Source organism: Coregonus lavaretus (assembly GCF_964263955.1).
Source record: "Coregonus lavaretus genome assembly, chromosome: 33".
NCBI classification, from domain to species: Eukaryota; Metazoa; Chordata; class Actinopteri; order Salmoniformes; family Salmonidae; genus Coregonus; species Coregonus lavaretus.
The window spans coordinates 12,315,409-12,331,966 of record NC_140020.1 but is presented as its reverse complement, the minus strand read 5'-3'; the positions used below and the strand labels follow the sequence as shown (position 1 = coordinate 12,331,966).

The 16,558-nt window shown below is 42.5% G+C and overlaps 1 protein-coding gene across 1 annotated transcript; it reads left to right on the top strand.

Moving 5' to 3' along the window:
• Window positions 1-1,956: 1,956 nt before the first annotated feature.
• LOC311108322 (ribosome production factor 2 homolog) lies at window positions 1,957-15,317 on the top strand. The gene is made up of 10 exons (XM_084150950.1): window positions 1,957-2,056; window positions 2,249-2,381; window positions 2,484-2,521; window positions 11,640-11,679; window positions 12,052-12,133; window positions 12,259-12,335; window positions 12,809-12,908; window positions 14,198-14,300; window positions 14,436-14,580; window positions 14,798-15,317. Exons 1-10 carry the CDS (start codon window positions 2,034-2,036, stop codon window positions 14,984-14,986), a joined length of 930 nt encoding a protein of 309 aa, XP_084007076.1. The 5' UTR covers window positions 1,957-2,033; the 3' UTR covers window positions 14,987-15,317.
• The last annotated feature ends 1,241 nt before the right edge of the window (window positions 15,318-16,558 follow it).

Sequence of the window (16,558 nt, the reverse complement as noted above, 5' to 3'; positions counted from 1 at the left end):
GGGAGAGGATCAAGAGATTCAATAATAGAGCTCATACTGCTGGTGTCCTTTACAAAGGAGGGGAGCTGTTCTGCGAAAGGTCTAATAAAAAAGTCAACAAAGGTCGATAAAGGGGCTGTTACTGCATCAATACCCGCTACAATAGGGCGCCCTGGAGGTTTTGTATCATTCTTGTGTAATTTCGGCAAAGTATAGAAAGTGGCAATTTTAGGGTGTTGAATAGCCAAAAAATCGTGTTGTTTTTTGGTGATTTGACCAGAACTTAAATACCCATCTAGGACAGTAAAGATAGTGTTCTGAAATTGGGAAGTGGGGTCACTTCTGAGTTTCTTGTAAAAGGTGTTGTCAAGCAGTTGTCTGTGACACTTATTTACATAAACTGTCCTATCCATGAGTACAACCGACCCACCCTTATCAGCAGGGCGGGTAAGAACTGACGTATCGGATTGTAAATCAAGCAAAGCTTGTTTTTCATCCTTGGGTACATTTTGAAAGATATATACTCCTGTTTGTTCTTAAGGAGATTACCAACATCTTTTTTCAACGAGTCTGCAATATGTCTCAATAAAGTGATTGAGATTGGCTGGAGGTACAAACTAACTCTTCCTCTGAAAGGAGTCGGAGTATGTGCAGGTGAGCCACCTACATGTTCAGTTGAAATATCATGATTAGGGGAGCTAAAGTATTCCCTTAAACGGATGTTTCTAAAAACATAAACATGTCTACCTTAACATCGAAATCGTTGCACTGAGTTGTAGGCACAAAATATAACCCTTTATTAAGCAAGGAGACATGGGCAGGACTCAATATCTTGCTTCATAAATTAAAGACACTCAGTCCCGTGGGTTCTGGGAACGGTCCCCTCTGCCTCTGGTAGTCGTTTTTTACCCCGTTGTGTACCGCATCTCGTCGGTACGCGTGACCGCGGCCACCTCCGCGCTTCCGTCTGCCCAGTCTCTCGTTGGATAAAAAACTGGCACTGGAAGCGGATGAGGCGCTAGTTGTAGAGCGTTGGTCAGACGGGAGTGGATAGAAGTTAGCGGCCTCCCTCCTGCGTCTGTCATGGAGAGGAGGAGCAGGACTTCCTTTGTCAGGGTTTCTCCAGAAGTAGACTGCGAAATGTAGCCTAAGCTCCTCCCACTGGTCCAAAATGCGTGAAACCGCAGGTTCAATGGAGAGCCAACGTGTGGCACACGCCTTGGTTGTCTGTAAAGGTTTCTTCCCACAGTCGATGGTCTCGTATATGGCCTTGTAGGTCTCCCTGCGCTTTGGTGACACTGAAAACCAGTTATAAGTCTCTCATACTACACTACGGGGGATGGTGTCATTGGAAGCATGATTTACAGCAAGCTGCAGAGAGTGGCACACACAGCGAATAAGAACCAGATCTTTGAGGCCATCCTCCTCCTTCAGCACTTTATGGACCCCATTGTTAATCCCCGTCATAACAGAGGCATTGTCAGTCCATATCCCCAGGAGTTTCTCTTTTTTAAGACAACACTTCTCGAGGAAAGCCACAACAGCACGGGCTATAGATTTGGCATCTCCTCCCTCCAACTCAACAAGCCCCAGAAATGTTGATACAATTGTCTGCTTGGTGTCACTAAAGTACATTATCACAACCCCCAGGTACTTAGAAACACTTACATCCGTGGACTCATCGAGGAGGAGGCTGAAACGCTGGTCACCCACATCTGCGACCAACTTTTTCAGAAAGAAAAAGTCGCTAGATATGTCGCTAGTCGATTTTTTGAAAATGTGTCGCTAGAGGGGTATGAATACTCGCTAAATATAGCGACAAAGTCGCTAAGTTGGCAACACTGGCCGGCCCGTGTTGGTTCTGGGGTTTGCGTTATGGATGGGTTTATAGCTCTCTACCGCCATCATGTGGCCATCTAAGAGTATGACGTGTTTATCTACTGTACAGAACGACGGATGTGACGTAACTGTAACTGCGACATTTTCCGCTGCTGTGAATTCACGTGGAGTATTTTAAAGCAAGCACCATCAAGCACACGAGTGAACCCACCAAAATGAAACAAAAGGAAGGAGTAATGTACGTTTTTTTTTTTTGTATAGTTAACGTCACTTGCTAGGAAACTAGCTAGCCATGTAGCATTCAAAACCGTGTTAGTTGAGCTCTTCCATCAAGCGAAATGTACTATGTAATGGCATCTGTGTTGTTTTACTCAAGTGTCACGGTTGTCCATAGCTGAAGTGTTTTCCTGTTGAATGACTGTTTCCTTAGAAAACCTAAGACGAAGAGGGCTAAGCGCTTTCTTGACAACAGAGCTCCCAAGCTTACAGAGAACGTAAAGAATGCCATGATCATGAAAGGAGGCAACACCAGTATGACTGTCACTCAAGCGCTGAAGGACATTGTACGTTTTCTGACTGTCGACCCTCCCCTACCAGAATCATGAAGACTGTCAAGTTTTGAGTGCCAGATGGCTAGATAACTGTTAATTTATTTTTCTCTCCAGTATGCCCTGAAGAAACCATGTGCTGTACTGTACAAAAAGTAAGTGACGGATTTTAAAGGTCCAATGCAGCCGTTTTTATCTCTATCAAATCATTTATAGGTAACAAATGACTACCTTACTGTGATTGGTTAAAATTAAAATGGTCAAAAAGAAACAAAAATAGCTTCTTAGTCCTAGCATAAAAGGTATTTACTATCTATGAGTGGGAAAACTGTTAATGGGAGAGAGGTTTGGAACTCTCTTATTGGTCTATTAACTAATTTATAGCCTGGTGATGTAATGGAGCCAATTTGTAAGTCGCTCTGGATAAGAGCGTCTGCTAAATGACGTAAATGTAATGGAGCCAGATACCTGCCAAAAGGTTAGGATTGTAAGAAAATTCATACATCAATTGTTAGGATCATAAGAAAAGCCATGTGTGAAACATGAACGTAAACGTGACATTTCATCTGTGAACATTCAAACACCATGTTACGATTACATTATAGGCTTGAACAAATCTTGTTGCAATTCTGACATACATTAATACCTTTCAGAGTTTTGGCAGATTCATCTCACCAACAAAAAAAACATTGGAGTCTTTGCCACTTAAATATGTTTTTTATATAATATTTTGACATTTATTTCATCACTCAAAATCTTGCCAAAGCATATCCTGTAGGAGGGGTTAATATTTTTTGATATGATTTATATGAATCGGGTCATGAACATATGGACTATGAAATGAACAAGGGAGAGGTATGGACTATGAAATGAACAAGGGAGAGGTAGGCAAAGTCTAGCATTAGTTTATTCCCACGCTTTACAATAACTCTGTTGCAGTGGTCTTAGGTAGTCTCCGTATAGGCTATTCCCTCCATTGCAACACTGCTGCCCAGTTGAAGAGCTTGTGATCTCCATGCAGCACCATGCACCTTCGGAAAAGCACCCCTCAGCCTCAGAAGAGACCCTTCTGGAGGCATGCAGTCATAGTCATTATACCCTAATGTAGGCCTATTTGCCTACTAGCCAAATAAAGTGCAGAGCATGCATGAGGTGTGCAACTCGTCATTCCAACATATTTGAACATTTAATTCATCCTTTGTTCAGTCAGTCAGTATGGCATCCATTCAGTCATTTGTCTGAGTTGGAATAGGAACTAAATCAAAGAGAATATAACTGTCTTATCCATTTGTTTATTGAAATCATGTGTATTCAAAATAATCTAAATTCTCAAGTTCTTTAGCCAATCACTTTCTTTTAATTTTAATTTTAATTTTTTTCACCTTTTATTTAACCAGGTAAGCCAGTTGAGAACAAGTTCTCATTTACAACTGCGACCTGGCCAAGATAAAGCAAAGCAGTGCGATAAAAACAACAACACAGAGTTACATATGGGGTAAAAAAACATAAAGTAAAAAAAATAGGGTATTTACAGGCTATTTACAGACACACGACAAAAACAGGACTGCACTACTACGCCATCTTGGATTCTATCTTTAATAATTCAATGTTTAATTTAAGCCTATCCAAATAAAAAATAGGCCTTCAACTTGTAGGCATTGCAATTTAGGCTATAAGTTTGGGTACTGGTGTCGTGCGGAATAATTTTAGAACTCTATTTGTGTTTTATAACTGTTTTTATTATAGGGCTCCCCTTAAAGAGTCCCTAGCTCACAGGCCTCTAAATATGGCCTCTAAATATGGTCTCTAAATATGGCCTCTAAATAAATTTTGAACAAAATAGTTGAAGAAGCACGTGCAGTGGCTGATAGGGAAAACAGATCTAGCAATAAGAATAGGATATAGATAGTCTTGACCATTTGAGACCCCTTGGCTATTTCGCTCAGGATAGGTTATAGCCAAGACTTAATCAATATTTTGTTATGTCTCATTTATTGATATGGATATAGCCTCTGTGATGGGGTTGTGCAACGAAAATGGTTATAACAAGCATACATACAGAGCGGAATTCACTAATACAACACTCAAAATGCCTAATATAAGGCCTACAGTTCGTGCTCACAAATACTGGAAAAAGTGTGATTCATTAGGTTATATGATCACTACAATAGCCCCACCTGGCTATACAAATGAATTATGCAATTATATGGCCATTAAATAACACACAACAGCATGGCATATTTAGATGGCGGAATAGGCCTAAATCTAATTTACTTTCTATTTTGCAGCTGAGACGGTTATTCTAGACAAGGCTCTTCTGTGTCTTTGAAGAATGGCACCGAAGGAGATGGCTGCTGTTTTACGGGCTCCTAATGAATTGTGCCATTGTGTGTTTTTACGCGTTATTTGTAACTTATTTTGTACATAATGTTTCTGCCACTGTCTCTTATGATCGAAAAGAGCTTCTGGATATCAGGACAGCGATTACTCACCTCGTACTGGACAAATACTTTTTCTTTAACGAGTCAGACGCGAAGGATTTTCTTCAGACACCCGACAAGGCCCAAATCCCCGTCATTCAAATCAAATTATATTTGCCACATGCGCCGAATACAACAGGTGTAGACCTTACAGTAAAATGCTTACTTACAAGCCCTTAACCAACAATGCAGTTTTGAGAAAAAAAAAGTGTTACGTCCGTGTAGCCATGATTAGCTGTTCAGGAGTCTTATGGCTTGGGGGTAGAAGCTGTTAAGAAGCCTTTTAGACTTAGACTTGGCGCTCCGGTACCGCTTGCCGTGCGGTAGCAGAGAGAACAGTCTATAACTAGGGTGGCTGGAGTCTTTGACAATTTTTAGGGCCTTCCTCTGACACCGCCTGGTATAGAGGTCCTGGATGTCAGGAAGCTTGGCCCCAGTGATGTACTGGGCCGTACGCACTACCCTCTGTAGTGCCTTGTGGTCAGAGGCCGAGCAGTTGCCATACCAGGCGGTGATGCAACCAGTCAGGATGCTCTCGATGGTGCAGCTGTATCACTTTTTGAGGATCTGAGGACCCATGCCAAATCGTTTGTCTCCTGAGGGGGAATAGGCTTTGTCGTGCCCTCTACACGACTGTCTTGGTGTGTTTGGACCATGATAGTTTGTTGGTGATATGGACACCAAGGAACTTGAAACTCTCAACCTTTTCCACTACAGCCCCGTCGATGAGAATGGGGGTGTGCTCAGTCCTCTTTTTTTCCCCCTGTAGTCCACAATCATCTCCTTTCGCATGAGAAAGAGACAGAGATATCGGGGACGTAGGTCAGGGTGCCTTGTAAGGATCTGACGGCGAGTGCGTAATCTGCCTCTACCATCAGACTTATTAGCCAACGTACAATCATTGGATAACAAAATAGACGAACTAAGATCACGGACATCCTACCAACGGGACATTAAAAACTGTAATATCTTATGTTTCCCCTAGTCGTGGCTGAACGACGACATGGATAACATACAGCTGGCGGGATATACGCTGCATCGGCAAGATAGAACAACTGGGTGGCGGTCTGTGTATATTTGTAAACAACAACTGGTGCACGAAATCTAATATTAAGGAAGTCTCAAGGTTTTGCTCGCCTGAGGTAGAGGATCCCATGATAAGCTGTAGACCACACTATTTACCAAGAGAGTTTATCTATATTTTTTGTAGCTGGCTATTTACCACTCAAACCGATGCTGGCACTAAAACCACACTCCATGAGCTGTATAAGGCCATAAGCAAACAGGAAAATGCTCATCCAGAGGCGGCGCTCCTAGTGGCCGGGGACTTTAATGCAGGCAAACTTAAATCCGTTTTACCTAATTTCTACCAGCATGTTACATGTGCAACCAGAGGAAAAAAAACTCTAGACCACCTTTACTCCACACACAGAGACGCGTACAAAGCTCGCCCTCCATTTGGCAAATCTGACCATAACTCTATCCTCCTGATACCTGCTTACAAGCAAAAACTAAAGCAGGAAGCACCAGTGACTAGGTCAATAAATAAGTGGTCAGATGACGCATATGCTAAGCTACAGGACTGTTTTGCTAGCACAGACTGGAATATGTTCCGGGATTCTTCCGATGGCATTGAGGAGTACACCACATCAGTCACTGGCTTCATCAATAAGTGCATCGATGACATCGTCCACACAGTGACCGTACATACCCCAACCAGAAGCCATGGATTACAGGCAACATCCGCACTGAGCTAAAGGGTAGAGCTGCCGCTTTCAAGGAGCAGGAGTCTAACCCGGATGCTTATAAGAAATCCTGCTATGCCCTCCGACGAACCATCAAACAGGCAAAGCGTCAATACAGGACTAAGATTGAATCATACTACACCGGCTCCGACGCTCGTCAGATGTGGCAGGGCTTGCAAACTATTACAGACTACAAAGGGAAGCACAGCCGCGAGCTGCCCAGTAACACGAGCCTACCAGACAAGCTAAATTACTTCTATGCTCGCTTCGAAACAAGCAACACTGAAGCATGCATGAGAGCATCAGCTGTGCCGAACGACTGTATGATCACACTCTCCGTAGCCGATATGAGTAAGACCTTTAGACAGGTCAACATTCACAAGGCCAGACGGATTACCAGGATGTGTACTCTGAGCATGCGCTGACCAACTGGCAAGTGTCTTCACTGACATTTTCAACCTGTCCCTGACTGAGTCTGTAATACCAACATGTTTCAAGCAGATCACCATTGTCCCTGTGCCCAAGAACACTAAGGTAACCTGCCTAAATGACTACCGACCCGTAGCACTCACGTCTGTAGCCATGAAGTGCTTTGAAAGGCTGGTCATGGCGCACATCAATTCCATTATCCCAGAAACCCTAGACCCACTCCGATTTGCATACCGCCCCAACATATCCACAGATGATGCAATCTTTATTGCACTCCACACTGCCCTTTCCCACCTGGACAAAAGGAACACCTACGTGAGAATGCTATTCAGTGACTACAGCTCAGCGTTCAACACCATAGTGCCCTAAAAGCGCATCACTAAGCTAAGGATCCTGGGACTAAACACCTCCCTCTGCAACTGGATCCTGGACTTCCTGACGGGCCGCCCCCAGGTGCTAAGGGTAGGTAACAACACATCTGCCACACTGATCCTCAACACAGGGGCCCCTCAGGGGTGCGTGCTCAGTCCCTTCCTGTATTCCCTGTTCACCCATGACTGCATGGCCAGGCACGACTCCAACACCATCATTAAGTTTGCCGACGACACAACAGTGGTAGGCCTGATCACCGACAACGATGAGACAGCCTATAGGGAGGAAGTCAGAGACCTGGCTGTGTGGTGCCAGGATAACAACCTCTCCCTCAACGTGATCAAGACAAAGAAGATGATTGTGGACTACAGCAAAAAGAAGAGGGCCGAGCACGCCCCCATTCTCATCAACTGGGCTGTAGTGGAACAGGTTGAGAGCTTCAAGTGCCTTGGTGTCCACATCACCAACAAACTATCACAGTCCAAACACACCAAGGCAGTCGTGAAGAGGGCACGACAAAGCCTATTCCCCCTCAATAGACTGAAAAGATTTGGGTCCTCAGATCCTCAAAGTTCTACAGCTGCACCATCGAGAGCATCCTGACTGGTTGCATCACTGCCTGGTATGGCAACTGCTCGGCCTCCGACCGCAAAGCACTACAGAGGGTAGTGCGTACGGCCCAGTACATCACTGCAGTCAAGCTTCCTGCCATCCAGGACCTCTATACCAGGCGGTGCCAGAGGAAGGCCCTAAAAATGGTTGAAGACTCCAGCCACCCTAGTCATAGACTGTTCTCTCTGCTACCGCACGGCAAGCAGTACCGGAGCGCCAAGTCTAGGTCCAAAAGGCTTCTTAACAGCTTCTACCCCCAAGCCATAAGACTCCTGAACAGCTAATCAAATGGCTACCCAGACTATTTGCATTGTTCCCCCCCACCCCCTCTTTTACGCTGCTGCTACTCTCTGTTTAGTATCTATGCATAGTCACTTTAACTCTACCTACATGTACATATTACCTCAATTACCTTGACTAACCTGTGCCCCCGCACATTGACTCTGTACCGGTACCCCCTGTATATAGCCTCGCTACTGTTATTTTACTGCTGCTCTTTTAATTATTTTTTTATTTTTATTTTTTACTTATCTATTTTTGACTTAACATTTATTTTTCTTAACTGCATTGTTGGTTAAGGGCGCGTAAATAAGCAGTTCACTGTAAGGTCTACACCAGTTGTATTCGGCGCATGTGACAAATAACATTTGATTTGATTTATCAAAAGGTAATTTGCTGAAGGCCCAAGCCTATACTACGCCATCTACTGGTATAACATTGTTATTGAATGCAGTTCTAAAACAAGATCTTGACATTTATTTTGGAAATGAAACCGGAAGCTGCAAAGCAACTCTAACATCTGGGCAAAAGTTGCTTCACTGACTGGCTGACTTCAATTAGCTACGTTTGGTTCGTGTCCTTTGCAGATGCCACCTTACTGACAAAAGTTTGTACGCATAAAAAATATCTGTAACCGAGTAAAGGGAGACGTAAAGTAAGAATATAACGTGTAAATGTTCATTCATAGTCGTTAAATAGGGTTTAACGTTTACGTTTCATGTTTCACGCATGGCTTTTCTTACGATCCTAACAATTTAGGTATGGATTTTCTTACGATCCTAACGATATGTACGCTCAACCTTTTGGCAGTTATCCGGCTCCAAATGATGTAACCAGGCCAGCTGTTTTCAGCAACTGTATTTTTTTATTCGGTTGTCATATTGGTAGGTTTGCTAGCAACAAACGATTTAGCTAGCTTCTAGCCTAGTGTTTTATATGCGATGCGATCTCCTCGTAATTAACAGTCAGTATTGACCGGTGTCCAGACGAGAAGACAAACTTTTCTAGCTATGCCATGCAAAATCAGGCATTATCAGCTCATTGTTATGGATGTATCCAAATGAATGTCAATAGAAATGTTATTCTGGCTGCAGAGGTCATGACTGTGTTAGCCATAGCTAGCTGGCTAGCTAGCAAGGGATAGGAACGTTGCCGATCATAAACAGCGAACGACTGGGTCTGTCCTAATCGAACGAACGACTGGGTTGCGTCTCTAGCAACCAAAATATGAGAAAGTATGAATACACTTATATAAATGAAATATCAACGATTTTGGGGGGTTTTCTACCGGTACATGTGTGCTTAGTATTGTTTTCTTTGCAACTGTGGTATAAGTGGGAGAACTGCTTAAACAAACGCAACGAATTAAACTTTTCTGTTATTGTGGCTGCAGAGGTAGTGACTGTTTAGCCATAGCAAGTTGGCTAGCTAGCAGCAAGCAAGGGATAAGAATGTAGCCACTGAGCATGGCAATGGAACATAAAGAACGAACTACTGGGTCGCGTCTCTAGCAACCAGAATTTGCTTATGAAAATATAAACGAAAAATAAGTATTTATACCGGTAAATGTGTGCTTACATTTTGTTTTCTTTGGCAACTGTGGTACACTACATGACCAAAAGTATGTGGACACCTGCTCGTCGAACATCTCATTCCAAAATCATGGGCATTAATATGGATTTGGTCCCCCCTTTTCTGCTATAACAGCCCCCACTCTTCTGGGAAGGCTTTCCACTAGATGTTGGAACATTGCTGCAGGGACTTCCTTCCATTCAGCCACAAGCATTAGTGAGTTCAGGAACTGATGTTGGGTGGACTAAGCCTGGCTCGCAGTTGGCGATCCAGTTCATCCCAAAGATGTTCGATGGGGTTGAGGTCAGGGCTCTGTGCAGGACAGTCAAGTTCTTTCACACCGATCTCGACAAACCATTTCTGTATGGACCTCGCTTTGTGCACAGGGCATTGTCATGCTGAAACAATAAAGGGCCTTCCCCAAACTGTTGCCACAAAGTTGGAAGCACAGAATAATCTAGAAAGTAATTGTATGCTATAGCATTATTTCCCTTCACTGGAACTAAGGGGCCTAGCCCGAACCATGAAAAACAGCCCCAGACCATTATTCCTCCTCCACCAAACTTTACAGTTGGCACTATGCATTGGGGCAGGTAGCGTTCTCCTGGCATCCGCCAAACCCAGATTCGTCCATCGGACTGCCAGATGATGAAGCGTGATCCATCACTCCAGAGAATGCGTTTCTACTGCTCCAGAGTACAATGGTGGCGAGCTTTACACCACTCCAGCCGACGCTTGGCATTGCGCACAGTGATCTTAGGCTTGTGTGTGGCTGCTCGGCCATGTAAACCCATTTCATGAAGCTCCTCACGAACAGTTCTTCTGCTGATGTTGCTTCCAGAGGCAGTTTGGAACTCGGTACTGAGTGTTGCAACCGAGGACAGATGATTTTTACGTGCTTCAGCACTCTGCTGTCCCATTCTGTGAGCTTGTGTGTCCTACCACTTCATGGCTGAGCCGTTGTTGCTCCTAGGCATTTCCAGTTCACAATAACAGCACTTACAGTTGACCGGGGCATTTCTAGCAGGGCAGAAATGTGACTAACTGACTTGTTGGGAAGGTGGCATCCTATGACGGTGGCATCCCTGTGTCACAGAGCTCTTCAGTAAGACCATTCTACCGCCAATGTTTGTCTATGGACATTGCATGGCTGTGTGCTCGATTTTATACACCTTTCAGCAACGTAGCCGAATCCACTAATTTTGAAAGGGTGTCCACATACTTTTGTGTATATATAGTGTATCAGCGGGATAAACGCCTCCGTTCTGTATATAATTTTTACAAGTTAAACTTCGCGATGGACTCATGCTACTTACGCCAAATCGTACCACGCTCAGTCGCTTAGGTCACTCGTTTTGCCCATTCTAACGTTCAATCAAACAGTAACGGAATGCCTTAGGCCTGTCTGCCTGCTTTACTGTCTGTAGGAGCTAACCATTTTTGTGAACGGGGTGGTGAACCTAATAAACTGGCAATGGAGTGTGTGTGTGTATATCTATCTCAGGAAAATCACGTTTTTGACTGCACTGGGGCTTTAACTTTACTTGAGTAGGAGAACCGTTATTATTTTAACAAATCCAGTATTGTGGTAGTACTGAAATTATTGTATTTAGTCTTCATGTTTTATTTTCCCCCTGTAAACATTGGATATTTACAGCAACTTGGGCATAAAGGACTGAGTATACTGAAATAATAACAAAACATAAATAGTCCATCTATTGTTAGTACTTGAGAAATGTGTTTTTTTATTGTGCATGTAAACTAAATGTTGTCTTTCCTTCCAGGAAAAATATAACCAGGCCATTTGAAGATTCTACATCATTGGTCAGTTAACCAGAGATATTGCATGTCTTCAGTACCCTCTAATAACTGATTTGTTTAACCTGAGAATACCAATTGTTTTTGATTCCTCTAGTTCTTAAACATGCACAGTATAGTGAGTGTTTCAATGTAGTAGTAAAGTGTATCTTAATCCTGGTCCAAGGGACATTTTTGTTGTAGCCCTAGCACTACACACCGGAATTCTAGTGGAATCAGGCGTGTAGTGCTAGGGAAAACACAAACATTTGCTCCTCTTTGGGTCCACAGGACCAGGATTAAAAAACACTGCAGTAGTGTAATAGTTAGCATCACTTTAAAATGCAATGTATTCACTGCACTGCCATTTCCCATCACCAATATTTTGTCTGTCTACAGGAATTCTTCTCGAAGAAAACGGATAGCTCCCTGTTTTTGTTTGGCTCACACAACAAGAAAAGGCCAAACAATCTCATATTTGGTAAGCATTTTTGTATTCTATCATTGGGAGACAGAGACCTTGCTCTCTACATGAGATGTCTAGTACTTTTCAAAGCAGATAAGGGTTTGACCTTGTTTTTCTCCTTTCCTTTTTACCGATTACAGGTCGTCTGTTTGATTTCCACGTGCTGGATATGATTGAGCTGGGCATTGAGAAGTATAACTCCTTGAGTGAGATCAAGGTGATGTTTCTGCAGTTTCTATAGTCATTTGTAGTTGTGTTGTTTCACATTGCTGCATGATACCACTGATGTGAGTTCTGGAGTTGTATCAATGATTATTTTTATTTTTTTGCAGAGTGTGTTCAGTACCTGATGTTCTGTACATTCTTAATCTCCCCAAATCTTAGTTATTTAAGTGTCGTCACCACATTTCTGTACATGCACTCTGCTACAAAAAGCCAAATGAATACACCTCCTTGGATACAGGGGTCTGAATGAACAACTACAAATTAACTATTTCCTCTTAACACTATTTTAGACACACTGTTTCCCTGTTCTTTGAATTTTTTTCATTTTTGTTTTACTGATAAAAACATGCCAAAACACTTGTGTGGAACAGGCACCCATGGACTGTGAACAAGTGAAGTTAGTGTTACCCGTCATATCATAATCTTCCTCCTGTCATTTTATGTTCTGTTTCCAATGCATTGCAGAGCAGCAAATGTCCTGAGGGGACCAAACCGATGCTGGTGTTTGCAGGGGAGGCTTTTGACCATGATAATGACCACAAACGCCTAAAGAGCCTTCTTACAGGTACAATTTAGTCTTAAGCTAAACATTTACATTCGGTGTTAATCAGACGTCGTGGGGTTAATTTCAGTCCTACCCCTTCAGTTAGAACAAATTTCCTCTAACTATACTGAACAAAAATAGAAACGCAACATGCAACAATTTCTACGATTTTACTGAGTTACAGTTCATAAAGGAAATCAGTCAATTGAAATAAATTCATTAGGCCTAATCTATGGATTTCACATGACTGGGCAGGGGTGCAGCCATAGGTGGGCCTGGGAGGGCATAGGCCCCACCCACTTGGGAGCCAGGTCAACCCACTGGGTAGCCAGGCCCAGCCAATCAGAATGAGTTTTTCCACACAAAAGGGCTTTATCACAGACATAAATACTCCTCAGCACCCCCAGTTCGATGTACTGCCAAATTCTATAAAAAAGACGGATGCGGCTTATGGTAGAGAAATTAACATTAAATTCTCTGGCAACAGCTCTGTTGGACATTCCTGCAGTCAGTATGCCAATTGTACGCTCCCTCAACTTTAGACATCTGTGGCATTGTTGTGTGACAAAAATGCATATTTTAGTGGCATTTTATTGTCCCCAGCACAAGGTGCACCTCTGTAATGATCATGCTGTTTAATCAGCTTCTTGATATGCCACACCTGTCAGGTGGATGGATTATTTGGCAAAGGAGAAATGATCACCCACAGCCCATCTGAAATTAGCCCACACAACTACCTCATCCCTATATTGTTATTTATTTTGCTCTTTTGCACCCCAGTATCTCTATTTGCACATAATCTCTTGCACATCTAGCATTCCAGTGTTAATACTAATTGTAATTATTTTGCACTATAGCCTTTATTGCCTTACCTCCATAACTTGCTACATTTGCACACACTGTATATATATTTTCTGTTGTATTTTTTGACTTTGTTTTGTTTACCCCATATGTAACTCTGGTTGTTTTTATCGCACTGCTTTGCTTTATCTTGGCCAGGTCGCAGTTGTAAATGAGAACTTGTTCTCAACTGGCTTACCTGGTTAAATAAAGGTGAAAATAAAATAAAATAAAATAAAAGGATGTAAACAAACAAATTTGTGCACAACATTTGAGAGAAATAAGCTTTTTATTCCAGCTCATGAAAAATGGGACCAACATTTTACATGTTGCGTTTTATTTTTGCTCAGTATAATTTTTTTGGGGGGGAAACATACCTTCACAATCCATAGTATTTTTGTAGTTTGTAATAATATTGCATTTCATGTCAGCGGTGCTATTTTACTTTTTTTTTTCTTCTTGTCGTACAGACTTCTTCAGGGGTCCTGTTGTGCCTTCTGTGCGTCTGGCTGGTCTGGAGCATGTCCTGCACTTCACTGCTCTGGAGGGGAAAATCTACATGCGCAGCTACAGGTATGTCTGCCTGCTAGCAGCTAGACCATCTACCAATGCCTCATATTATTCACGATAGATTATGGATGAATTACATATGATCTGCATCTTTCACCCCTGAAATGATCACTAGTCAAAGCTCTTTGGTTTCTCAAGATCTCTGTTGAAGAAGTCTGGATGTCGTACACCAAGAATTGAGCTGGAGGAGATTGGGCCGTCTTTTGACTTTGTCTTGCGGAGAACCCACCTGGCATCAGACGACCTGTACAAGACTGCTCACAGACAGCCCAAGGCTCTGAAGGTATGAAACATGTCTAGTTGCAGTCATCTTTTTCAATCTCTTTCAAGAGTCGCTATGTTGAATGTCACGCAAGGTTGCTTCTTTTTAAAAGTATCTTAATTGCACAATGGTATTGTGTGCCATTGGCCAAATAATGAAGAAGTATCTATGTAATGAAATGAAACATCAAGGCAATCACAGTCATCATGTTGTTCTTTGTCAATTCTGTTCTTTACAGCCCAAGAAGAAGAAGAACATATCCCACGATACCTTTGGTACCAAGTTTGGCAGGTTGCACATGCAGAAGCAGGATCTGGCCAAGCTGCAGACACGTAAGATGAAGGGTCTGAGGAAGAGGGGCCCGGCAGCCGCTGCTGTTGTGGAGGGAGAGACGTCCCCGAAAACAGCCAAAGTAGAAGTAGAGTGAAGTCTTCCCTGGCTTTAATGGACGTTTCACAAGCTCACGTCACGCTAACTGTGGACGTTGACTGATGTCTTCAGAATTCTCATCAATGATGAAAGAATTACCCCCACATGCATGTTTACCTTCTGAAGGCATGTTTGTCAATGTGGTGTGCTTGTCAATATCTCTTGTTAATGATGTACAAATCGTGTTCATTCTGTTGCTTAGTCTGGAAATGTTTTGTGTGAAAGGCAAGCCCGTCAGATATGTGTGCATAAGGAAAAAAAAAGCGTAGTTCAATTAACTGTCAATGTTCTAAAATAAAATACTCTAAAATACTGTATTTTAATCTCTACTTTGCGGAAGCATTGTCAATGATTACATGTATTTGTACATCTGTCTCGTGCTGTTCTTTTCAGAGGTTTTACAATGTATTTCTTTTTTGTCGTGCACAAGTACAGTGAAATGCCTTTCTTGCAAGTTCTTTCCCCAACAATACAGTAATCAATATTGGTAGTACTATTAAAAAGTAGAAGAAAAAAGAACACAAGTAAGCTATGTACAGGGTCAGTTCCAATACCATATTTACAGTGTGCAGAGATACTTAAGTGGTAGGGGTAGATATGTATAGGGGTAAGGTGACTGGGCATCAGGATATACAGTTGAAGTCGGAAGTTTACATACACTTAGGTTGGAGTCATTAAAACTTGTTTTTCAACCACTCCACAAATTTCTTGTTAACAAACTATAGTTTTGGCAAGTCGGTTAGGACATCTACGTTGTGCATGACACAAGTAATTTTTCCAACAATTGTTTACAGACTGATTATTTCACTTATAATTCACTATCACAATTCCAGTGGGTCAGAAGTTTACATACACTAAGTTGACTGCCTTTAAACCACTTGGAAAATTCCAGAAAATGATGTCACAGCTTTAAAAGCTTCTTATAGGCTAATTGACATCATTTGAGTCAATTGGAGGTGTACCTGTGGATGTATTTCAAGGCCTACCTTCAAACTCAGTGCCTCTTTGCTTGACATCATGGGAAAATCAAAAGAAATCAGCCAAGACCTCAGAAAAAAAATGGTAGACCTCCGCAAGTCTGGTTCATCCTTGAGAGCAATTTCCAAACGCCTGAAGGTACCACGTTCATCTGTACAAACAATAGTACGCAAGTATAAACACCATGGGACCATGCAGCCGTCATACCGCTCAGGAAGGAGACTCGTTCTGTCTCCTAGAGATGAACGTATTTTGGTGCGAAAAGTGCAAATCAATTCCAGAACAACAGCAAAGGACCTTGTGAAGATGCTGGAGGAAACAGGTACAAAAGTATCTATATCCACAGTAAAACGAGTCCTATATCGACATAACCTGAAAGGCCGCTCAGCAAGGAAGAAGCCACTGCTCCAAAACCGCCATAAAAAGCCAGACTACGGTTTGCAACTGCACATGGGGACAAAGATGATACTTTTTGGAGAAATGTCCTCTGGTCTGATGAAACAAAAATAGAACTGTTTGGCCATAATGACCATCGTTATGTTTGGAGGAAAAAGGGGGAGCTTGCAAGCCGAAGAACATCATCCCAACCATG